Source organism: Camelus dromedarius, chromosome 26 (genome assembly GCF_036321535.1).
Source record: "Camelus dromedarius isolate mCamDro1 chromosome 26, mCamDro1.pat, whole genome shotgun sequence".
Lineage (NCBI taxonomy): Eukaryota > Metazoa > Chordata > Mammalia > Artiodactyla > Camelidae > Camelus > Camelus dromedarius.
Window position 1 is genome coordinate 386,135 of NC_087461.1, and position 25,287 is coordinate 411,421.

The 25,287-nt window shown below is 48.8% G+C and overlaps 1 protein-coding gene across 7 annotated transcripts in view; it reads right to left on the reverse strand.

Annotated features, from left to right (window-relative positions):
• Positions 1-25,287, reverse strand: part of DIP2C (disco interacting protein 2 homolog C) — a 274,349-nt gene that overhangs the window by 235,570 nt on the left and 13,492 nt on the right. For 4 of the 7 annotated variants that reach the window (XM_064479271.1, XM_064479269.1, XM_064479268.1 and 1 more), the window contains exon 1: positions 11,134-11,354. The exons of 1 other annotated variant lie outside the window; for it this stretch is intronic. In XM_064479271.1, coding sequence (XP_064335341.1) covers positions 11,134-11,218 — 85 coding nt within the window. In that variant the 5' untranslated portion in view covers positions 11,219-11,354. Of the gene's footprint in view, positions 1-11,133; positions 11,357-25,287 lie in introns of those variants that run through there. 2 more of the 7 variants (XM_064479266.1, XM_064479273.1) reach the window with 2 other exon arrangements.

Consider the following 25,287-nt stretch of genomic DNA (forward strand, 5'->3'; position numbering starts at 1 on the left):
GAAACGGAAGTTAGTCTAAGTCACAAGCAACGATGTTGACACTTTTGCCAACAGGTCCTGCCTGCAGGTCCATCTTCTGGATCGACTCCACGTTACAAAGAAACTAAGAACAGTTAATTCACAACACAGTGGAAGGATTCAGCCTTAGACAACCAAATTAATACAATCCACCAAAAATAAAACTGTATCATGCTCTGAGATTGGGTTATTATGCAGAAAAGGAGTGGCTCAGGATTTAAAACAAACTGGAAACTATCTTGTTTCCCTTAGTTCTACGAGCATGGCCCCAGCTCAGCAGAGGCTAAGGGGCTTTCTCAGCTAATAGAAGAGGCACAACCATAAACACACAGAAACAACCTGAAGATAGACTACTCCACGTTCTCTGTTCCAACTAATCAAGCAATTTTTAATAAGTGGGTGAAGATTCACAATTTTTACAGGAAAATCACAGTGAATACACAGTACACAAAACCATCTTTGTTCTGGGATTTGTTTACTGTAACACGAAAAGTTCAGGGCTTCCTGATATATTTACATTTGTTAGGAGTTTCGAGAATGGAAGTTGTCACTGTCCAAAAGCACTATTCAAATGGCCCATATCACAGCAGAAAGGCATGATACATGCACACACGTGTAATTACCGTCTTGGACACACGGACTCAAAATTCTGGTGCAAATGGGAATAATCGGGGGGGTGGGGAGGGTGTAACCAAGTGAGAGCAAAGATGGCTGTTCTAGGGTATTCCCTGAGATGGTCGCCGGGGACGCCACGCCACACAAACCTCATCTGCTTCAAACACGGTCATTCCTGCCAGCATCCACTTGGATTAAGTTTTTTGGTTGTTTTTTGTTTGTTTGTTTGTTTTACATAAAAGGAAGGAAGACACAGATTTGTTCCAGCAAGATTTCTCTGATCACTAGATTATTCTCACAATTATGAGTAATCACTAAATAGCTTCCACTCAAGGATTTAAAGGAAACAAAAGGAAGCCCCAATCTCGACAACTTTATCAGGCATATTACAGTTATGAAAATAAAGGATCTTTTTTTGAGACTGCAAGCTCCTTCGTGGTAAGGGCTGGTGACTAAGTTGATTGTTATATTAGGTGGAAAAAAACATATCATTTAGGGTTTGTGAAGATAGTATGTAAAAAGGAAAGCTCACCACACCTGCCATGAAACTTGGTATCTCTTTAAACACCCTATTTCCTACTTGGGATTCCCAACTCACCGCACGAGGGTGGCCTCCAGCGAGTGAGGAGAGCTGGTGCCAGGTGCAAACCAGGCAGACTTGCACCTCCTGCTCAGCCACGTGGACTCGGCAAGCTCTCTAACATGCTCCCCTTTTTGTGAGATAAATGCCCTTTACGAAGGGTAGTCTGTGTAAGACCTAACACAGTGCTCGGCACGTGGGCACAGCCACGGAATGCTGGCCTGCGATGTGAAAGCGTCCTCCCCGTAACAGACAACAGATTTTGTTCCCACCAAAAAAAGACATCAATTTGCAACATCTGATTTTAAAGTCCGAGTTACGCACTGTCCACTCCTACTGACAAGACTGTGGTTCTCTGGGGACCAGGGATGAGCGTGATTCACGTCCATTAGACGTGGCCCCCACCCCTGCAAGGCCTGGAGATCAGTCAGGCTCTCCATTTGGAATAAAAGCACTCTGCATAAGAGACCTAAGACTGATTGCCGCGTCAGTGACTGGTGGCAGCTTAAACATGATCACCATCATCCTGGTTAGTAATAGCAAGCTTTGAGAGAGGCCACTCTTGTAGAGGCACTGAAGAGGTTATTTCTGGAACCTCGTTTAGAATATTTTTCCCGGAAATGACACAGGAATTAACAGCATCATTCTTTGACTGAAATGATTAAGATCGCTGATAAATCAAACCATACCCAGCCTCCTGATTCTAAAGGATGCTGTTTATCTTCCATGAGAAACAGGGAAATTTCAAACACACAGAAAATACACAGCTGTACAGTGAAAACCCACACATCCGTCCCCACAATGACAGACTGGGTCTTAAACATAAAGTTTAGAGGCAGCCGGCTAAGAAAGTGTGCAGCACATGCCTCCACCCACCACAGCCAAGTGCAAGGGCAGTGTGACTGCTGGGAGAGACTGCGGGGAGGGGTGCCTACTGCTTCCCCATCAAGGGCACCCAGGACTCCATGAGCTCCCTCATGCCGGTCTCAAGGGGAAAAGCCAGGATCCCCAAGTGTGGTTGAAAAGGAAGGCAGGCTCTCGAAAGCCGCCCAGCCTATCAGTTCACTCGTGATACCGCTAATGTGTCAGGAACCCAAGATTCCAGTGCTTGATGGGTTTCCAATTATTTGCAATCTAGTATCCTCATCTGTACAAAGAAATTTCCCCAGAAAATATTTTTAAAGAACTAAGAGATCAATACGAATGCCGCTGAAAGCTCTAAGGCATCCTGTGATTTATAAGGTTTATTTCATACCTTTTTGTTTCAAGGAATGCTGGTGTTTAAATATTGCTCCCATCACTCTTCCAAGAATAACAAATAAGTGATAGTTATCAAACCTGCCCCAGGATCCCACTGAGGCAATTGCCAGTGAGCTTCCCATCGCGGTGAGAACCCCAACAGCAGACCTCCGTCTCCTGCGGAACAGCAGCCCGTCCCAGGAGCTTGTGCCCACGTTCCTTCCCCAAGCCCTTGCTGCTCTGTATCTGGGGGAAGTGGAGTACAACGCTTTCCATAAAGGGCAGATTTCATCCAGAATCCTAGTCATGTCAACCTCAACAAGTCATGAAGGAAACAAAGTCAAGGCTACTTCCTGCCCTGTGTACAGGACCAGCTCTCCCTGAAAACAGAGAAGCAATTCTAGAATGCCAGGAGGCATTATAAAATCCCTTACTGTATGACAGCTGAGTGATAATTCAGCACCATTGCAGGTGCGGGGAGAATTCCACTTCCTTTTCCTTGACTTGTGCACCAGTACCTGAGATATTCTCCAAGTCCAGACTCTAAGATCAGTAACAAAATAACCCCAAGTGCTACTTCTCCTTTGGCCCTCATCAGTGTTGTGCTGGTGGCGGAAGCCTACCTTCCCGGCAGCATGCAGTAAGACTACATTCATCTGAGCTAAAAGCAAATGAAACAACAAAACCCACCCACACACCAAGCCTCACCTTTACAGACCTTCCCTCCAGGACACAGCGCTGCAACTGTAACTTGTGGGCAGGAGGTACATCGCAAGGTATATTAGCAACAAAGTTCCACCTGGCAAGTCGACACACTTTTCCCCTGGTTTTAAATAGGTGTATCTTAATGACATAAGTTTAGCCAAAGTTCACCCTTGTTTAAATAGCTCCTTGAAGATTATATTAGCAAATCTCAACAGCCTTCAAGCCCCCAATACATTCATCAAAGTAAGTAAAAACAAAAGATGTTTTGAAGCCTGATGACGTTCACTTGAGAATCTAGCATGAACGGAACTGCTTTGCTGTGCACCTGAAACTAATATTGTAAATCACATACGCTTCCATAAAAAATAAAATTAAAAAAAGAATCTAGCATGAAACACAGCTTCACCTTATTCATGTCACACAGTTATTATACATAATTTAAGCCATAACTTTTGATACTATTAACTTCATGGTGAGGAGGGGAGGTCAAACTGCCTCTGGTTTTCATTTTAAAAGAAGCAGCTTATGAAAGTCGATAAGAAAAAGATCCCACTCACACTCACAAAATCCAGACAGAACTCAGCCCATGTAACTGCCAGGGTGATCAGAGAGGACGAAATTCCAGGATCTTTCACAAGTGCCAGGCAGGTGGGCATGGAGCCTCAGGTCCACTGCCACAGCGAGCCTGGCTCTGACCTGGCCTTGCAGAGCCACCCCACCCATGCGGCCGGTCCAGCGGCATCCACATGCACATCACCAGACACAGGGGCACAAGAGGGGTGCCAGCTTCCAGGAGGAAGATTCCCGGAGTCACAGCTGGTGGATCCTGGGCTCCATCTCCAGCAGAGAGCGGAGGGTAAGGCTGGAGACATCCAGGCAGCTCTCCCGGGAAGCTTCAGGACTGACGCTGCCAGGAAGGCCCAAGTGGTCCCGAGAAACATGATCACAAGATTCGACATTCAGAACCTAATAGGATGGACTTCCCAGCTACACCTGGATCAGAACCTAACAGGATGGCCTCCCCAGCTACATCTGGACTTGAATTTGAGCTAGGAAATCCTTCCCCCACTTTCCTATTAAAAATTAAAGGGGCTGAAAATGGGGCTTCCAAGAATATAGACTTCCAAGAATACAGACGCTGCCAGAAAGGATGTTTTGTCTTTAAAAAAAAAAAAAGACATCGCAATGCTGAAGCTAACCCCGTGCCTGGATGGCATCTGCTGAGAAGTGTGCCCTCCAAGCAGAAGTGAAACCCCTCCCCTCCACTGCTCTTCTTCCAAGGCCACTCCCAGGACCACTGTGACCTCAAATCACCCAGATGAACTGGGGGGGAAGGGGAGGGACAGGGAGGACAGGAGCCTTGTCCCAGTGGAGCTGGATGCTGACCAAGCAGACACTGTGACACCGCCACCTTGATCCCTGCCACAACCCTGAGGTCGGTTATTAACCCTCCGACAGCCGAGGAAGCTGAGGCTGGGAGGGACCAGCCAGCTCAGCCGGGGTGATGCCAGGATGGCAGTGGACGAAAATCAGCCTGGAGGAAGGTGTCTCAGTGGACATTCATGAGAAATCTCAAGATCCTCACACAAATCTCTGCAAACAGGATTTAGAGAAAGACCCAAGGAGATTCAGGAAGCACAGAAGAAGGTCACCCATAAGTTACAAATGGATTCTTGAGCTTTACGTTCTCGCAGCACCAAAATTCAGCCCTCAGACTGACGGCTCCTAAGTGAGCCTGCCCTTCCTAAGGCGCTGGGCTGACTCCAGATGTCACCTGCTCCTGTCCTCCGATGACACCCAGCCCAGCGGCCACTCTTCTCCCCCGAGGGTTTATAAGCTCATGTCATCAGACACAAGGAGCTGTAACATGACATCCTGGGCCTGTGGTGTCTACACACTCTCCACCCGCATTACTTCACTCACAAAGACCCAGAATCTGCTGATACGGTTAGCTAGTAACACCGTCTACATTTCCATTTCCATCCCAGGTAAACTGGCCAACAAACTCCACTGTGCTCAGGAAGCACTTCCTCGGCAAGGTGGTCACACAGATCCACGCCACCTCCGTCTTCAGCTTGGAGAGAAAGGCGAGGAGGTAAGACCGGGACCCCACGTGCATGTGCGTGTTTTTCTGGGAGCGAAGAGGTCCAGACACGTGCTCCGTCCCCGCGGGGGCACAGCCAGAACAAGGCCACAAGTGCGGGGGATCTGGCATCTGACCAAGGAAACTAGGCTGCGAGGGCCTCTCCCGGCCAAGACCTTACATGTTCTGTAAACTCCTGACACAAGGAGTAGCCTCACACCTGCAGCTCCGGAAGACAGCTCCTCTCTGCCCAGGACTGAGTGAACAGGGCTCAGACCTGAGGCTGGTGGGTGTGAAACAGCCCGTGTTGAAGAGGGGACGTATTTACACGTTGTTTGTTTATTTTTTTTTCATAATTTTAAAATGTTATAGTTTCTCTAGGAAATAAAATAGAAAAATGTGACTTGACTAACCAGATAACTCAATAAAATAAATAAATAGATTATGCATAACTGTGGAGAGGCGTGCAAGGAATCACTCTCCGGGGCCGACTGAATTAGTCTGCATCCGGCCCACAGCCTTCAATCTTTTCATTATGACACAGAGTTTCCAACCTAATAAGCAAAAAAAATTATTTAAAACCAGCAGCCCAGAAGGAGAAGTCTATTTAACCCACCAGCAATCACAGAACCCCTCCGTCCCTCCCTATCTTGGACAGCTTTTTTTCCTGATTTTTCATACCTATTGTCCAAAGCACTTTAGTAAAGAAGTACCTCAGTGTGCAGTTGTCACAGCGCAGAGAGCACGTTTTACTCTCCAAGATACTCAGCAGCAGCTAAACCAAACAGCAACCCCTCCCACCCCCACCAAACAGGCTGCTCGTGGTGCTGCTGACGTTTGCAGCTCAGTATTTCAGCATTTTCCCACTTTACTGCCTCAAGGGCTTACTAGCATTAACATCCCGTTGGTTCCTGAGGGAAGTGCCGAGACGCAGAGCACTCGCTCCTCTGGCAAGCCGACTCCTGCGTTCTCACCCCACGCCAGCTGGGATTCCCGGTTAGAGCCGCCCCTTTGAGAGCACTGGTTGTTATCATCACAAACAAATGGATGCAACTGCTTCTTCCGAGAGTGACAAGTTTTCGACCCTCTCAGCAGAAAGAGCAGAGCACTGGCAACAACAGCAGGTGACCTCTGCAGCGCACACAGAAAGGTCATGAAAGAAGGAAAACCAATGCTGGCAACCTTGAAAGTGGCTGCGTACAGGAGGAGAGACTGGAGGACAACAATGGTGAAACCCAAGGTGACACAGGGTCCCCTGCTCCCAGGACAAACACCAAAGCGCGAAATGAAGCCAATAACTGCAACCAAGCATCCACATCTGTGAAGGTGCTTGAGTAACGACGAGAACTGGAAATGATCTTAATATGACCAGGCTTTGAACTGGTGAGTCAGCCCATATACACGACATCAAAACTAAGATTATCCAATACATTCTCTTTGCAATTCAGAAGAATGGTACAGCTCATCCCATAAATCACTGCTTTAAAAAAAATCAGTTCTAAAAAAAGAGACAACCCATCTGAAAAAGGCTGGGAGGAGGAAGGCAAGACGTGACTCATAACATCCAACAGCACAAGAGTATAAAGCCCGTGGGCCCAGCATGAAGCCAAACAGTCACCGTTACAGCTGTGACCTCACAACACTGGAGCCGAGCGAGACTTCAGCACCACACATGCCTCGTGTGCACCGGGAACAATCTTACATGTCAGAGCCTTTAATGTGTGTGTTTCCCTCCGTAGTTTCCTGACTCAATTTGACATCTATATTTATTCATCGAGAAAAGATCATTCAAGTCTTACTATTTTCATAACTGAAAAACTCTTAAAATTCAAGTCCACACATCCAAATCCCACACACATCCATGCTGCCATTTTGCAGATTTTTTAATACAGGTAACAATCGTCCAGGTCTATCAAGCCAAGAACTCCACTCCACTCACCACAATGCCTACAGCGACGTGAGACAGCGCTGGGGCGGACGCCACAGGGTAAAGAGGGTTTGCTGACAACAGTGAGGTCCGATTCCAGGTGGAGAGGCTCAGATATTATTCCCTGAATCTGCTGACCCCTTCAGCTTCCCCTCCCAACAAATTATCAGTGCGACTCTGGAAGAAAACGCTTTTTCACATATTTGTTTTCCAGAGTCCACTACCTCCCTGCAGTGAGGAGAGCGTGTGGGTTGTGTTAGAGATGGCGGGTCTCCTCTTGCCAACCCTGGAAGGTGGTCCCGGGCTCTGCGGCCGCAGGGACCTCCAAGAAAAGCACAGGGGCTGCGGGGACAGAACACAAGTTCTGGAGCTATGTGCACCTGCTACCTGAAAATTCCACCCCTCCCAAATCTACACACCTTCCAACTGGCCATCTCTCAGGTTTTACTCTGGTGACGGTTATGCCAGCTGCGTGTGAACTGCTCAGCCGCAATTTAAGAAATTATCGGTTCCTTGAGCAGCACTAAGAACTGATATTTAAGTTAGCATCTACCTCCTTCCTTGGGCAGCTTCACACTCACTAGAAAATGTTAATCTGGACGCAATTACGGAACATAGCTAATACCTGCAGTCATTCGGTACGTTGCAGGCTAACTCCCGTGAGCAAAAGGCCGGTACTCAGTAGTCACGCGGACAACTAAAAAGCCGCAAAGTGTAAAGCTAACGGACTTCTGCAAACACCAAACAGCTTTCCCAGGCCAGATCACAAGGCGATTTCTCTATGTTCTACCAAAATAGGAACGTAACCACTCCCGAGAGAGCAGGGTGCGAGCTTCTGGAGTGCAAGTCCAGTGTGTGCACTGCCTGGGATGCAAGGCATTGGTTAACAGAGAAATTATTGCTGAATTTCAATCAACTCATTTTTTTCTTTTCTTTTTTTTAACAACTGATTTTTTTTAGTAAGATTTTTTTTTAGTAAGACATGAGTCTGTCTCTATTGAGAACTTTTCTGTTTCCTCATTGCTTTGCTGGCGTTTCCATTTAAAGTTTTTCCTCCAGCCAAGTAATGTTTATTCACGTATTCATGAAACTACTTTGGGGCCCTCCTAAAGTCAAATAGAAAACTGCAGGATTCCAAAAGGCAAGAATGTAGGGAAAGGAAGAAGAAACTGATTCAGGGGAAAGTGTGTGGAGAAACCGCTCCCCCCGGCACATAGCAGCCCCGCTCCCTGGTGTGGAGGCCCCTCCGTCTCACGTTCCATCCCAAGGAGTCACCAGAGCGACAACCCCTGGCCCCACACCAACGGCGTCACCCAGACACGTGGCCTGGAGGCTGTCAGTGCCCCACCTCCCACTCTTTGCTGGCATCATGGTTCTGCAGGGACAGGGAATTACTGGTTATAAACAGACAGTGGAAAGAAGAGGCAGCCACCAGCCAGGCAACACAGTGGAAACCTGAGTTCTGCAGCCAAGAAGTCAATCTGCAACCCTGACCAGAGACCCATGAAATGGAGCAATGCTAGTGTCTGCAACAGCCCCGGCAGACAGTGCAACCGAAACTGCTCCAGCGCCTGCAAATCTAGATAATACACCACCGTTAAGTGCTGGCAGACCACAGAGGAACGTGGAGAGAAAAGACTACTCTGTTTTTTCAACCTACCTTATGTGCTTAAAATGGAATTGTTTTTCCATCCTCCTCTGTAGGAACTGAGCACTGGCAAGTCCACCCATGTTTCCACAATACTTTCTGACATTTTAATAAAATGATGAGGACTAATGTAAAGAATTATCTCCACCTGAACGTTGACTGAAGGGAAAATATGAAAGCAACACACTTAAATAACTTGGAATTAAAAGTTGTTTGAACTTTTCGGTTTGAAAGTTGATATGTTGGGGGATTTTTTTAAGTCCCAAAATGTAAAGAGACAAGATTTCTGATCCATCCATTCTTTGGTTTCTATTAAGCAATACTGGAAAACAAGTTGATTCACCTAACTTAAGCCAGTAAAACTACTTTATGTGGTCACAAGACACAAAATTCCAAATGACCTTAAAGAGAAAGCCAATCGACTCAGCACGGACAAAGCAAGTCAAAGAAGACACAGCTAATGGGCGAGCCCTCTGACTATTACTCTGCGGCGTTCTGCCAGGCCTGGCAAGGTTGAGAGAGAGAGAGAAAAACAAGAATGCGCTTCCCGCATGCAAACACATATCTCTTTCCCTGCCCAGACACTCAACAAGAAAGGCATTAAGCCCTTTTTAAAAACCTATAGGGACAAAGGTGTTTGCAGAGATCTGGGTGGAGCACATCGTGGTCTAAAGCAGTTTGCCATCCTCTAAGCAACAGGCACACATTCCAGGAGTGACTGATGGTGACAGGTGAGTGCCACCTAGCAGGTGAGCGTGCCTAAGTCCATGTTCACGAGTGGCCACTCCCACCAGGGGCCAGGAACTGCCCAGATGCACAGAAGCGACGGTGAGCCCATCCCAGGCTGAGGGGGAAGTGGGCTCAGAGGGCCCCTCACTTTGCTACACAGACGGGCGCTGACACTCAACATTAGAGTAACAAAGACGTAGCAGAGTGCTTGTTTGGAGATGATGCGTGAATGATGAGGTGCTGTAAATAATACAACAGTGGTGCAGAGCTACAAGGAGCTGGAAGGTGAAGGGGAAACCATCTGAACATCGACAAAATCAGAGAACTTGGGCAAACGTGTTCTAATGGAGACTTCATCCTTCCAAGCAACCTGTCCATGCGGCACACTCACGCACAGGTGTAGACCTAAGTACTGTCCCCAGTCGAGCACAGCACTGAGGTACTAGCAACGCCCTCTCGTTCTCAAGCCTGCAGAACAGTGTCTGCTGAGCACAGAGCCCAACAAACAGTCCCCTCCTGGGGGACTGCTGGACATTACAGAACGCTGTGGAGACCACATGTGAGACAGAAGCATCTCTCCCGTCTCTGGACGTCTGAAAAGGCACCCCAGGCCAGGCTCCCACCTGCATCCCCTCTTCACCCTGAAAGTGTTAAGGAAAACAAACTTACGGTCAGCAGCAGCTCCTCCCTGCTGATGAAAACTAGCACGAGCGAATCCACTTTCTGGCTGCCAGCCCCGCAAACCGTTACACACACACACACACACACACACACACAAGTCACCACTAAACTGCTCCAAATAGAAATCCGAGAGCGCCGGCCCATCCCCACCCCCACAGCGTAAGCGTGGCCTTCCCAGGGTGAGCCAGGGGAATTCTCAATCCATATTAAACATTCAACATTTCGGAACTTTAGTGGCTATTTTTTTTAGGACGTAGCAAAACCCGATCTAAAACTTATGACAGTCGAGCACATGATTCCACCATTAAGAGCAAATAGGAAACCGTAGATAACACCCCATGAAATCCCTGTAGCAAATCTGTCACAAATCTAAGTACGAGCCGATGGGAACCAGCACAAGCCCGGCCTGAGGGAGGAGGCTCTCCGTTTTAGCAGCCTTCACGTCCCAGCCCACAGGAACAAAGGTAGCTCTATCCCCGTCCAGCCAGGACGGGCCTCGGACCCCGGCGATCAAGCCCTCAAGTCCAACGACAAGTTTCGCATTAGAACGAGGCCCGCGGCGCGTCAGGCCGCGCAACGCGGAACCGCCCCCGGCCCGGCCGCGGTGGGCAGCGCTCGGACGCGCACCAAGGACACGGCCCCGTCCGCCAGGCCGCGCGCAAGGCCGCCCCGGCCCGGCCGCCCCGTCCTGCGCCCCGGCTGCGCCCCAGGCCCGGCGGCCCCGTCCTGCGCGCCCGGCCCCGCGGCCGCGTCCGGCTCCCCAGGTCCCCGGCGCGGGGCCCACGGCCGACCACGCAGAGCCGCAGGGCGGGGGCCGCGCTCGCACCGGCGCCGGGACCCCCACCCGCCCGCCCGCCCGCGCCCCGGCCCCCGTGACAGCTAGGCCGGCCGAGCTCGGGGCCTGTTACCTTCCGACAGCTCCAGCTCCAGCTCGGCCAGCCGGGCCCGCACCTCCAGGGGCAGCGCCATGCCTTCCAGGCTGCGGTCCGCCATGCTCGCGACGCCCCCGCCCCAGCCGGCCTCCCTTTGTTCCAGGCCGCGGTCTCGCCGCTCCTCGCGCCCCGCGGACCCGCACCGAGCGGCGGCAGGCCGGGCGGCGGCGCAGCGCGCTCCTCCCCGGCGCCTCCTCCGCGCGACCCCGGCACCGCGGCCTCGCGCCCGCGCCCCCGTCCCCCCGGAGCGCGCCCGCCGCCGCTCCACCGGGCAGCTCCGCCGAGCGCGCGTGACGGCGAGGGGCGCGCACGGGGTGGGGGCGGGGGCGCGATGGGGACGCGCACCGGGAACCTGGGCGCGCAGCAGCCACGGAGGGCGGGCCGGCGCAGCGCGCGCTCCCGGGGCACGGGGGGCGCGCACCGGCCCCGCGGGGCCTCCCCGCCCAGCCCAGCCCTCGGCTTCCCGGGGCCTAAGGCAGAAAAATACCTGCTGGAGCCCGGGTCTAAGTGTTCTGGGTCTTCGAGGGCTGATTTTTGTCCTTTTTGAATAAATACGCGTGGGGGTGGGGAGTGTAAAAGACAGCGTGGGCCATGGGAAGAGGACTAGGTTTGGAAGTTCCAAATTCTGAATCTGCAGCCTGCTAGTCGGTGCCCTGAGGCTGTAATCAGTGCCTCTGCCTCGGCTCACTTTCCCACCCTTGAAGGAGAGAGGAGACACGGGTCACCTATCTGCACATTCCCAGTCAGCCCAAGCGCCCACGCGCAATCACCCAGCCCCAGGCCCTGTGTGCTCTGCAGGTCTTCCTTCGCCCTCGCGGACATGGCCCTGTGGCTCCGCCTGCGCCCTCTTCTCTTCTGCAACAGTGTCACCTCTGCGGGGGTCGCCAAACCTGGGCCTCTAGTCCTGACAGTTTGGAGGGGGCTATCTCACACCTGCAACTGTCCAACTGAATAACCTCACCCAGATGCCCCCACCCCATGCCCTGAATTCCACAAACCCCGAATTAAGTCAGCTCCTTCTCCTGGCTTCCAACGACTTGCACCATTTTCTTAATAGTCCAGGCTGGAAAGAGCCCTGGGCGACTTCTCTGTCTCCCTGGGTCTCACACACCCTCTGCTTCCCTAACTCCTCAAGGCCCTGCACAGTCTTGGTCATCTCACTTACTTTCATTCAGGAACCACTCTTCCCAGTTCAGCGACTGCTGCAGACCTGGGGCATTCTGATGACCTCCTGGTTGCTTCCCTGCCACCATCTACTCGACCCTGTGGCGGGAGTGGCCCAGGTTGGCTCCCCAGAACACAGTGGCACTTACTCCCTTTTCAAAAATAGGCAATATAATACTTACTGCATGGTCCACTGAATACAAGTCCAGCTTCTTAGCCAGGTACTCCAGACCCTCCACCACCTGGCTGTAACCCACAGTCCCACCCCGTGCCCCACAGGCTCCTGTTCCTGAAGACCTGATGTGCCTTCATCCCACAGTGCCCACCCCGCTTCTCTGCCGACAATCATCCCTAATATCAACTCCAGAAAAACCGCTCCTCCTCCCTGTCTGTGCTCGCACTACTGGCTGCACTAACCTACTTGGCTGCTGTCTATCTTTCTCATTAGCATGGGGTCAAAGACCACGTCGTCTTTTTCTTTGTACTTCCGGGCAACCCCAGAGCTGTAGGCATTTCTCATACAGACCTCGTGATCTCATGTGGATCAATGACGAACCTGAAATGGCGAACCCCAAACTCCTGTGCTTTGTGTTCTCAGGTGTAAATCTCTTAGACTCCGGGGTCACACCTATGTGGCCCCACCATGGACCCCCTTCCCACCATACACAGACCACTGAGGTAGAGAGCCCTTGAGGGCAGCTGGTCCAGCCCCTTCATGCTACAGGTGAAGGCCTTGGAGAAATAAAATGCCACATAACCAGGGTTCACATTCCAGTCCCCAGAGCAAAGCTCCAGGCTCACTTTATTACTGCCTTTCCCACACAACAAGTGTATCAAGTCAGCCTAGGGCCAGACAGTGTAAGAGTAAAAGCACAAATTCCCTTTTAACTCGTAGGCGGGACTTGACCACTGTGTCTGACGCTGTAACTGAGGCTGGTTCCAAAGAAGACCACCATTTTGCATTAGATACCTCGATAGTTACTCACATTTTGAGCTGGGGTGAATTCATTTCAGTCCTGTATAAGGACTAAGCACACAGGGAGAGGGCTCCTGGCATCACCAGTGGCCTGAGAGACAGCTTTATCTGAAAATCCTGCCAAGTCCTTGAAACACATCATGTCCAAAATCAAACTCCGCTTGCCTGCCGGTCCCCACTGTGGTCATTGCTCTGGAGTAGACACCCTTTCTCCTGGTTTCCCTACTTTGAGTCATGCCTGTGGTCCAGCTTCAGCAACATCCACCTCCAGCATTTCCCTCACACCTCCCTCCTTCCCTGCAGTCCCACTGACTCAGGCCTCTGAGCCCCCCACCCTGTTCCTTTCCTTCTAGTCTTTCCCACCGTGGCCGCCAGCCACTCAGGCTGGGTTACAGCCCCCTTGCTCTGCAACCTGCAGTGATTCTCTGCCTACAAACCAATGAGCTCCTTGACTTGACATCAAAGGCTTCACAGGCACAAAGCTTCCTTCCCTACTTGCTATCCCACAGCTCCGGGTCATAAGGTGGGGAATGTTCACTTGTCTGTGGGGAGCCTCCCCCTTCCTATGTCTCTTTGCTGACATGTACCCCTCCCGACTCGTGGTCACATGTGGGATCAACCGTTCAAGTCCGGGTTCAAATGCTCCTTCTTCCATGAAGCCTTCCTTCTTAATCTGCTGGTTAGACAGACCCCCCCCCCCGCCCCGACCTCTGGAATGACACCCTTCTTTTCCCGCCTGTTCTTCCTGGGGCCGTAGTTCACATGTGCCTCTCACTGGGCAGCTCCTTTACCTGTGGCTCTCCCGCTGTGCTGACTGACACAGAAACAGCGTTTTGTCTCTCAAAGTGTAGCCCAGCTCCCATCCTGGCTCCCAGAGAGAAAGGCTCCCAGCCAGCCCCCTGGCCTGCGCGGAGGTGGCCAGCCAGAGGCCGGTGGCCTGGAGGGACGCCCACACAGGACACAGAGCTGGCTCTGCTCCTCCACAGTTTCACCCAGATGAGTCCTGAGGACAGTGTCTTGAGTTCCATGGAGGGGCAGCTGCCTGACGATAATGAATTAATTAATCACTGCGCCGGCCAGCACCTGAGCGCCTCTGCACTCTCGTGCTTGACCGTCTGGTGTGGGTAATTTGTCACCACTATTTGCCTACCTACAGCACCGCACCTCTATTTTTTTTCTGTTTCACCAAATCCCAAGTCAATTCTGAACGAAAACCTGATGACACACATGTGACTGGGCTCCAGACATCAGAAAATCTGGTTGGGGTAGAAGAAAGCGGTAAAGAAAGGTTCTAAATCAGGTGTGCTGATGGTGTCGGCGCAGTGGGCGGGCTGGCTCATTAATGAGGAAGCTCCCGGGAAGGAAGCAGGGGCCGCGGGGGGGGGGGACCGCGCCCTGCAGAAGCCCTCTCAGGTCGCACCTGCACGCCCCGAGTCTCCTTGCTGATACGAGTTGATCATCTCCCTCCTTACCAGATTCTGTAGAATTTGTTCATGCTGTACTCTCTCCAATGAACCCCGACTCTGTGAGATTCCTACCTTTTCCAAAGTGGCTAGGAAGAGCTGGTTGCAAAATACAGCTGTCGGGTCCTCCGCATGCTGACATCGTGACCCCACGGCCGTGCTATGACAGGACCTTTGTAAGCTGACACTTCCCTGCAGCACCATGGCTGACAACTTATGTTTTTGGTTATGCTGCATGTTGGTCTTACTACATTACTGGAAATCCAGCTTGGGCAGAGCAATAGAGAAACAACAGACGTGAACAATCCGACATGAGAAGTTTGGGTTTAATTAATTAGTATTAAGAAAGCAGCTTAAACCCTTGAATGAAGCCAGCCTATGCATGCAAGAGGTCATTAACACTTTCGTGACTTTTCCCCACATCATTATAGAGTTAATTAAATATTGCAAATGTGGCTGAATTTGGTGAACCACACATGTACATTCGCATTCATGTGCATGGTCATTACCTTCCTCTGGAAATAAGAGCTGTCCAACCTATTCACCCAAGAGCAAGTGTACCCACAAAACAGAAGAAGCAGGAAGCAACCCTACAGAAGTGCTGAGAACTTAACAGTGAGTCAGAGACATCTTGATGGAAAAGTAAGTGTATGAAATTTATCCTGGACAAACAATAGCCTGAGTGTCTCTTTGTCCGTATTATTACAGATCAATTTGCAATTACCAATAATGTAATTACTTTTGATCATTCTAGCAAATTTTTAATCATGCGTGCTAACAGTGATATGGATAGCACAAAACACACTATCCAAAAATTAATACTGTTTCGTCTTAAATTGCATCATATTTTTATAGCACATTTCCTTTGCAATTATGACTGACTACTGACTAGCTTAATGAAGCTAATGTTAAAATTAATTGTCACTCCCAGAACATGTATCAATTAATGGCTGAGAGAAATGACACATAGACTTCTTTTCCCAAAGATTGTTCAAAGTGTTCTAAGATATAAGACTTTAATGGATGTTTAAAGCATAAGCATTTGAAGTAGAAGAAAAGGGAGTGAGTGGTTGAGGACTGAAGTTTTGCCATCACAAATCCACACTGTGGAACAGCATCAAGAAAGAAAGTCATAAAACTGACCTCATGCCTTCAAAATGGAAACACAGAGAGAGAGAGAGAGTCAGGCACATTCCTAAGGTGCCTCTGCAGCCAGGAGGCGCCCCACCGCGAAGTCCATAAAATTCATTTGTGTGAAATGCAGAACCTTATTCCTGGGAAGGTAATTAGAAGCAGTGCTGTCAGTCCACGCGAGCTTACAGACACTGAGTGTATGTACATAAAAATAAAGATGGAGAGGCTGACGCTGTCCCCCATGGACCACATGCTGGTCTGAGCATCCCAACGACCCCAGGCCTTGGATTCCCAGCCAGCACCCTTCCCCAAATCAGAGGAGAAGCTCGCTGCTTTGAGGGTGAGACTGGGCGGGCCAGGAGAGCCTGGGCGACCACAGAGCAGCCAGAGCCGGGCTGACTCGGTCGGGGCTGGTGCTTCAGGTCCTGACCGTGATCCCAGGCTTGTAAACGGACGACGTGATCAGGCGGGTTCCCAGGGAGCAGAGCTGAGACGAGGGTCCAGTGGCATGTGCTTTACTGAGGATGTGCTCTTAAAAGGTAGAACCTGTCAGGGGTGAGCACATCGGGGCAGGAGGGAAAGGGCGGGCCTCAGCAGCCTGGTCCATAAGTCGGTGGGTGCTTGGCTCTCCGGCAGGAGCGCACAGAACCGATGGCCGCCTTGGTACCACTGCGCCTCCACCATCAGTTTGTCCCTCCAGGGAAGTGAGAGGCAGTGATCCATTAGCACCAATACTCCCAGCAGCCAAGGGATGGCACACCCAGCCTGTACAGGGCTCGGGCGGCACCATGTCCCTGCCTGCATGTCCATGGGGCAGACACTTGGGTCACCCACCATGAAGCTGGTCTGTGCAGACAGGTCATGTAAAGTCAGGAACCTGCAAAGTCTCAGGTGGGAAAATTGGGCTTAGGCGATTGAGGGTTTTGGATTTATTTTGTGTTAATATTTGGATTATTTTGTATGTTAATATTCCCTGGGGTTTTCTATTTTTATTTCTAATAAGCCGAAGAATTATTCAAAATGACTTCGTTGATTTCGCACGGGCTCAGAGTTTCAGATGATGCCAGTGATTCACGTAAAGCTTTACAATGTGGTTGGTGTGAAGCTCGGTGCTGGGCCACGTAGATTTGACTCATCCTTCCAGGGGCAAGTCCTGTGGCACGCGGCCCAAGTCAGAGGCACCGATGGAGACCGTCTCTGCGAAGCCTAGAAGGTATCCCATGTTGTCCAAAGACAGACTCATGGGAGACTTGCCCGTCTGTACCGCGAGTGCCTTGGCCTCCAGAGCACAAAGCAGGCCCCTCTCCGGCCCTTCTCTGGCCTCTCTCTGGCCCTCTGGGGCAGCTGCAGACCTGGTGCCCTGTCTTCCCTTCCCAGAGGCTGTGCAGCTGGCATTTCCCTCCTCGTTAGACCTCAGGTGTTGGCGTGGGGAGACCCCGGGCCAGGGCGGGACTGGAGCATCCTGCTCTCTCCGCAGGCTCCCAGGAGATGGATCTGCTCCTGTGCTCTCAGCCCCCACCCTGGCCCAGAGCCCCCAGTTCTAGATGCAAGAATAGGAAAACCTCACCACTACCCCCTCATGTAGCAGCCCCGTCCAGGCCAGGGCCTCCTGAGGGTCTGGCCTGAGGTGGGAAAACCATGACCGTGCACACAGTTCACAAAGTTCTAGACTCACCATCGGCAGCGGTCACCTCCAAACACCCATGCTTCCTGGGCAGAACCGGGGGGCTCTGTCCCCACCTGACTGCCCCAGACCTCTGGTTCCTCCCAGCACCCTCTCCATCCCAAGCAGGCATCCCCACCGAAGGCTTCACAAAGTCCCTCAGCGGTTTCAGACCTCAGGAAGAAGAAGATACACATGCAAATCACTGCAGAACAAAGAAGAATTTAGTAAGTGCCACGTGGGCAATGGGTTTCTGAAGAAGATAATTTGGGAAGTTTCACTAAATCTTCGAGTGTGGCTTTGATCCCTACCTCATGGAAGCTGTGTGCCCCGGGGACCCTGCTCCCTCCCTCAGATGTACTGCCATCCTTCCTCTCTGACCCCGATACCCACAAAACCAAGTGAGCCAGAAAAGGAAGATAATGAAAGACGGAGGATACAAAGGGGTGGAGGATATGGCCAGCAAGGGACGGAGGTGAACATACAGACCAGTTAATTTTTCAAGGAAAATGCATCCGAGGAAAAAGAAGTGTTAAAACAGAAAAGAGGTTTCATGGAACAAAACACAAACAGAGGCAGACAAAAAACTCATGATTTTCCAGATATGATAAACCAGATAAAAGTTTTTAAAACAGGGAAGCAAAATGCTACGCTGAGCTGCTGCCTTGGAAGGCGGATGCATGTCAGACCCTCAGGGCTGCTGCCACGACGTGGCACAAACTCACGGGCTTGGGTGGGAGAAGGTGCTGTCTCGCCATCTGGAGGCTGAAGTCTGAGCCCAGGGTGTGTGCTGGGGAAGAAGCCCCCACCACGGCCTCTTCCTGGCACCTGGCGGCTCTCAGCCTGTCCTGCGGTCTCTGACTCTGTGGTCATCTCTACATCATCTCCTGTCTGCCTCCAACCTCCGTGCTTTAGGACACCAGCCATTGGACCAGGGCCACTTGGGTGACTCTGCAAAGACCCCATTTCCATAGGAACTTCCTCTTTCTGAGGTATGGGGCTGGGACGTCAACGTACGTTCTTTTGGGGGCCACAGTTCAACTGAACATGACAGCTGTTGTCATGGGAGAGAACAGGTCTAGATAAAAACTTTACCTCTCGAACTCCAGAGAACTACAAAGAGCTAAGCTAAGGGAAAATTATGAAATAAACAAACCAGAATCATGAAGTGAAATTGAAGCAGTGAAAGAAATCATTAGGAACAGGTATATATATATATATATACAACTTAAAAATATTTTGAATAACAAAAAATACTAAACTAAAACAAGAGCAACGAAAGATGATTGTGAAGAGATTAGTTTTATTTCTAGCACATGAGAAATGGACAGCACTCAACAACTGTCGTCAGATGACTGGTAAACTTCTTTGTCATCTAAGTGTTCCATTTTATATCAGCATATTTTAAACCACCTGCTCTGATACAGCCTCTGATTCTACAATATTTTAGGGGACCAGACATTCGCTTTTATTATAACAACACTGTTACTGGTGAATGTGTCTCACTTACATCTGCAGACCTTGGGCATCCCAGAACTGGGCCATACAAGTGCCCTAGTGCAGGCAGCGTGGGGCTGGGGAGGCAGAGTGCCCCCTGGTGAGCAGCGTGAGATGTGTGTTCTCTCCACACAGCACCCACCTGACCCCAAGAGGAACAGAAGCAGCGTCTGGGCCCTGCTGTGTCTTCATTCTCACTAGTCAGACAGGACACTTCACTATCTCTAGGGCAGAACATGTGCACAGGCATGTGTGCCTGCGTGCGTCTGAGTTTATCAACACAGAAAGCCTAGGAATGTCCCACTAACAGAGTCCCCACCACATGGAGGAAACATGAGGTGTGGGGAGAAGTCTTCCTGCAAAAAGTTAATAATGGAATTTATTAACAAAAAGTTAATAATGGAGTTGACAGATTAATTGATGTGATTGATATTGCATAAAATTTTATGAGAGACTGTTGTAAAAAATGGGAAAAATTACCAATGGTTCCCCAGAAAGCTAATCTAATAGAAAAACATTAGGCAGTTAATTTTAGGAAAAACAAAAAGAAAGGCTCTGGGTTCGGAGCACACCATAATGCTCAACTGTGAACAGTACTTGCTGGTGATGGAGCGTTAGTGCAGCTGGATTTCAGTCTGCCGTTCTGCAGTTTGTTTTCTGTCTTTTGTTTCTCTGTTCCTCCTTTCCTGACTTCTTTTGGATGAATCAAATGTTTCCTTAGTATCCATGTTAACTCCTTCACAGACATTTCTCTGTGCATCTTTGCATCTTTGCATTGTTCTGGTATTATTGTCATACATGTATATTACAAATACATATACTACAAATGCCGTAAAGCAATGGGATAATATTTTCTTTGCCAGTCATGTGTCTTCTTAAAAATTAGGAGAAGAAAATAAAAAGATGTGTAGTCTTTTGTGTTTATCAGTTTTGATGCAATTTGTTTATTCTTGCAGATCGGAATTTCTATCTAGAGTCATGAAGAACTTCCTTTGGAAATCCTGTAGTGCAATTGTGCTGGCAATGAAATCTCTTCACTGCGTTTTCAATTTTGAATGGTGTTTGAGAATTCGCTGGAGTTAGAATCTTGGGTTGATAGGTTTTTTTTTTTTTCTTTTGTCATTTTGCAGTCTTGTTCCATTGTCTTCTGGCCTCCATTGTTTCTGATAAGAAATCAACTGTAATTCATACTGTCACTCACTCATACAGAATTGTCTTTCTCCTCTGGCTGCCTTCAAGATCTTCTCTTTATCTTTGGTTCCAACACTGTGACCGTGACGTGCCTGGTGTTGTTCTCTTATATTTATCCTGCCTGGGAGTTTACTGAGCTTTTTTGATCTGTAAGTTTTTGTACTTTCTACAAAATTTGGGTAATTTTTGTCTGTTCTTCCCACATATCTTTCCTGCTCATCCTTGCTGTTCTGTTTTGGACTCCTCTACACGTACGTTACACTGATCGATATTGTCCTACAGGTCAATGTGACTCTGCCCATGTGTTTTTTTTTTTTTTCAATATTTCTTCTTTCTGTTTTTCAGATTGAATGGCTCATTGATACTTCTTTCTAACACCTGCAATCTGTTCTTAAGATTATCCTATTAATTTCTCATTTCATATATTACACTGTATTTTGAATCTTCAATTCCAGAAACATGGCCTGTTTCTACATTTGTGCAGGTTTTTGATAATGTCTTTCAGTAAAGTTGTATAATTTTCCTCCTAAAAGTCTTTCATGTCATTCTTTTATATTTATCCTCATTACTATTTTTGGATGCTTTGCAAGTGGTATATCTTAAAATTATATTTTCTACCTGTTGCCCTTATATAGAATTACAACTGAGTTTTTATACTGATTTCATCTTTGTTAACCTTTTATAAACTTTCTTATTAGTTCTAGTATTTTACCTATAAAAATGTTTTATTTAATATTTATACAATCATTTTATTTGAAAACAATAATAGTTTGGTTTCTTCTTTTCCAAAATTAATAGTGTTGATTTTTTTTTTATCTTATTTTAACAGCCAGGACCTCCTATTCAGTACTGAGCCACAGTGCTGGTAGTGGTGTATGAGGTGTCTTTTCTTGTTCATCATCTCAAAGGGATATTTTTCAAACCTTTTAAAACATATTTGTTAAATATGGTGTTTACTGTAAATTCTTGTACTCTCTCTTTATCTGATTAAGAAAGCCCTAGTTTACTCAGTTTTTAAGCTAATGCTGAATTTTATCTTGCGTCTACTGGGATGGTTATGTAATTTTTCCTGTATTAACCTGCTAATATGGAAAATAATTAACTGATTTGTTAAATGCTAAATCAACCTTGCTTTCCTTGCACAAATCTGACTTAGCCAAAAACGTGTTATGCTTTAACTGTATTGCTGAATTAGTTTTACTATGTCATTAAAACTCATCAATTTTTCCCCCCAAATAACCTGAAGTTGAGTGACAATTTCCCGTCTTTTCTCAGACAGAGGCTGATGAAAGTTCTTAACCTCTCCAGGGCTGGTGGGGGACCCAGGGCAGCTGCAGGTAACCAGCTACTTCTTGGGAGCTGGAGCAGTGGAGGGCAGGCCCCTGCACCCCCGTGTTCTCCCAGCCTGGTCAGTGGGTTTCTAACATCTAAGTCAGTGTCTTTGACAGCCAGTCAGAGTCCATAGTGACGGCACCAGTTTACACTCCCACCGGCAGTGTAGGAGGGCTCCCTTCTCTCCACATTCTCTCCAGCATTCGTTACTTGCAGACTTCTTGATGATGGCCATTCTTACTGGTGTGAGGTGATACCTCATGGTAGTTTTGATTTGCATTTCTCTAATAATTAGCAATGTTGAGCATCTTTTCATGTGCTTGTTGGCCATCTGCCTGTCTTCTTTGGAGAAATGTCTTTTTAGGTCTTCTGCCCATTTTTTGATTGGGTTGTTTGTTTTTTTATATTGAGCTGTATGAGCTGTTTGTATTTTTGGAAATTAATCCTTTGTCAGTCACATCATTTGCAAATGTTTTCTCCCATTTCATAGGTTGTCTTCTCATTTCGTTTATAGTTTCTTTTGCTGCACAAAAGCTTTTACGTTTAATCAGGTTGCATTTGTTTATTTTTGCTTTTGTTTCCATTACTCTAGACAGATCCAAAAAAGTGTTGCTGTGATTTAAGTCAAAGAGTGTCTGGCTACGTTTTCTTCTAGCAGTTTTAGACTATCTGATCTTGCATTTGGGTCTTTAATATATTTTTAGTTTATTTTCATACATGGTGTCAGAGAATGTTCTAACTTTGTCTGTGACATGTAGCTGTCCAGTTTCCCAGAACCACTTATTGAAGACACTGTCTTTTCTCCATCGTACATACTTGTCTCCTTTGTCATAGCTGGAGACCTAACCTAACTACTTTAGTTTGCTGTTTCTGGAAACCAGAAACCACCATTTAACTTCAAAGTATTTTTATTCATTACCTTTATTAGATAAAACTAAAGTGAAAGAAAGACATGAACAGATGTCAAAAACATGGGGACTGCAGAAAAATCCTGTACGAGGTGGACATGGAGCAGAGAATGACTCTATCGAGAGTGTGAAGTGAGGTGTCACAAAGAAGATATTCCAGCTGAATCTTGAACAGTTAGAAGAAAAGTCCAGACAAAGACAAAAGATGTGGGCACAGCAGGACATGGAAGTGGCAAGTGAAGAAGCCAGAGGATGACAGGGCTCTGCACTCTGTTCAGGGAGGTGTCATGGTGGCTGTCACCACGCAGCCACCAGCCGAGGGCGAGGTGCCAGCGCTGCAGCCCTGGTGCCTGTCCAGCTTCACTCCCGCTCTGTCCTCCTGAGGTCACTCCTCCCCACCTCTGCCCTGCCCACCACTGATGGAGGACCCGGCTTCCACAGCAGTCCTGAACCTCCATGATTTTCACTCACTCCCTGGCTCTTTCTGGTCCTGAGTCCTTAGTTGGTTTCCAAACTAAATTTAAAGCCCTGGTTCCAACCAGTCTGCATCACTGTGACCCCTCCTGTGACTACCGATGGTGCTAACCACCAAGATCCAGAAGAAACTAGGAGAAGTGGGTTTCTGAGACATGATACTTTAAATCTGAAGCATGAAGAGTTTGAGAAACCAAACATTTCAGCAGGTTGTGGAGATACAAATCCAGCATTAGATGCTGGCCCTTAGAAGTAGAGATAAAAGCTAAAGAGTAATTAGCATCTAAGTGGTAACTGAAGCCTCGGGGAAGGATGGGTTACTCTGCTGGTTCCTGCAGAGACAGCAGACCAGTGATCCAGGAGTGAATCTGGAGGGAACACTTAACAGCTGGTGAGCAGAGGGGGAATGAAGATCACACGGCCAACAGCACGGAGCGTCAAGTTGTCACTTCAGTTTGCTCTGGATTACGGACTGTGGGGGTTAATACAGTTTCTTACATGCCTAACTTATTACCAGGATGATATCTTGGGCTCTGCAAGAATCCAGTTCAACAGCTATTAAAATACATTCTTCTCTTTGAATAAACACCATTAGAAAAGTGAAAAGGATTGTTTCATAGGTCTCCAGATCCTAGCTGGCTTTTTCTTATTGCTCTATTTTTAAATAGTTGGTGGAATTAGGATATAGCAGTTTAGATGCACAGCCACTGAATTGCATTTTGCCAAATTTCTGAAGCTGTGGAGCATCTTCATGCCGAACGTGGAAGCGGGAACACCATACGGGCAGAGATTCCAGCTGGAAGGACCCTAGAGTCTTTCTAAACCAACAAACCAATGACATTTTAAAGAAACGGAAGAACGTCAGGTCAGGTGACACGCCTCTCAGGCAGTCTGCAGCGAAACGGCAGAGCATCCCATGCAGCTCGGCCCCTCCACCCAGGCCGCTGTCTCGGAGCAGCTGGGAAGCTCATCAGGTTTGTTGAGAAAACTCAGGCCACTCCGTTTCTCTGTCCGATCCCCATGCCCACCCCCGGAGCCCAGAGGAGGCACATGTGGCCCAGCGGCGGCTTAGCAACCCTCAGGGACCAACCGCCGCCTCCCTGCTTGCTGAGGCCCCCAGGGGAGCAGAGCAGGGGAGACAGTCCACAGGTGCTCTCCTTACCACCTCTGAACTAAACGCTCGATAATTCGGCCCCCGACTTTAACACTGGAACATAACGTCCTTGCTCTCTTTCAGTGTTATCACGGTGACGTTCGCAAGGGTATACTGACGACTGTGTGTGCAGTGCAACCTGTCATGGTGAATCCGGCCCCTGTGACCGCCACTGGAGCAGGAGGGAGAAGGTTCCCACCTGCCCCCTTCCCGCACCCCCCACCCTGGTGTATCTGACTCGCTTCAGTGATCGCGTCTTGCTTTTCCTTAGAGTTTTACGACACGTGTGTGCCTCCCAGATCACATGCAGTTTAGTGTTGTCTGCCTTTGAATTTTATGTAAATTGAATCACACTGTATGTATGTTTTTGGGACTTGGTTTCTCTCCTCGATATGGTGTTTGTATGATTCACCCGTGTTGTTATCTGTATCTAGCATTCATTTATTTTCATGGCAGAATAGAATCACACCGAGTAGATAATCTTCAGTTCATTTTTCCATCCTGCTAGGGTGGGACCCTGCGGGGTGAGCTCCCTTCCCCCGGAGAGGACAGCTACAACCTGATGCACCACAAGAGCAAGAAGCAGCTACCTGAAGGGACCAGAGGGAGGCCAGAGGGAGGAGGGGATGGGGAGCTACGTGATCAGCGCCTCTTCCCAGCGCTTTCAGCCTGGGACACGGTGTGCTCTGCACAGCAAGTGCAGTGAAACGTGTGGAGAGCATCCCCAGGGAATAACTTGGAGTCTTTTTGGCATGAGGACCAGAGACATGAAGCTGAGATGCGGTCTGGATGCTGAAGAGAGTGGTGAAACCCCACGTGAGAGAGAGACAGACCACGGGTCCCACATGCTGCCCCCCTCGTGACGGACTGCCCACCGACCACACGCGCAACAGCTGAAGTCCCCTGAAGACAAGAGATCTGAATGGACTGAGACTGTCTGCGCTCCGTCCCAGCCAAGAAAACATTTACCACTCAAAGGAAACACCACCAAGGAGAGAAACAGAGAACTCTGACTGGGAGAGGCTACCTTCCACCCGACCAGGATACAATCCCAAACCACTCAGCACGTGAAGAGCCAGGGAAATAGGGCACATTCTTAAGGGGAAAGAAATCCATTGTCTGACTCCAAGTTCCATTCCAGATGTTGAAATTTACATTTCAGTCTTCTGCTTCTC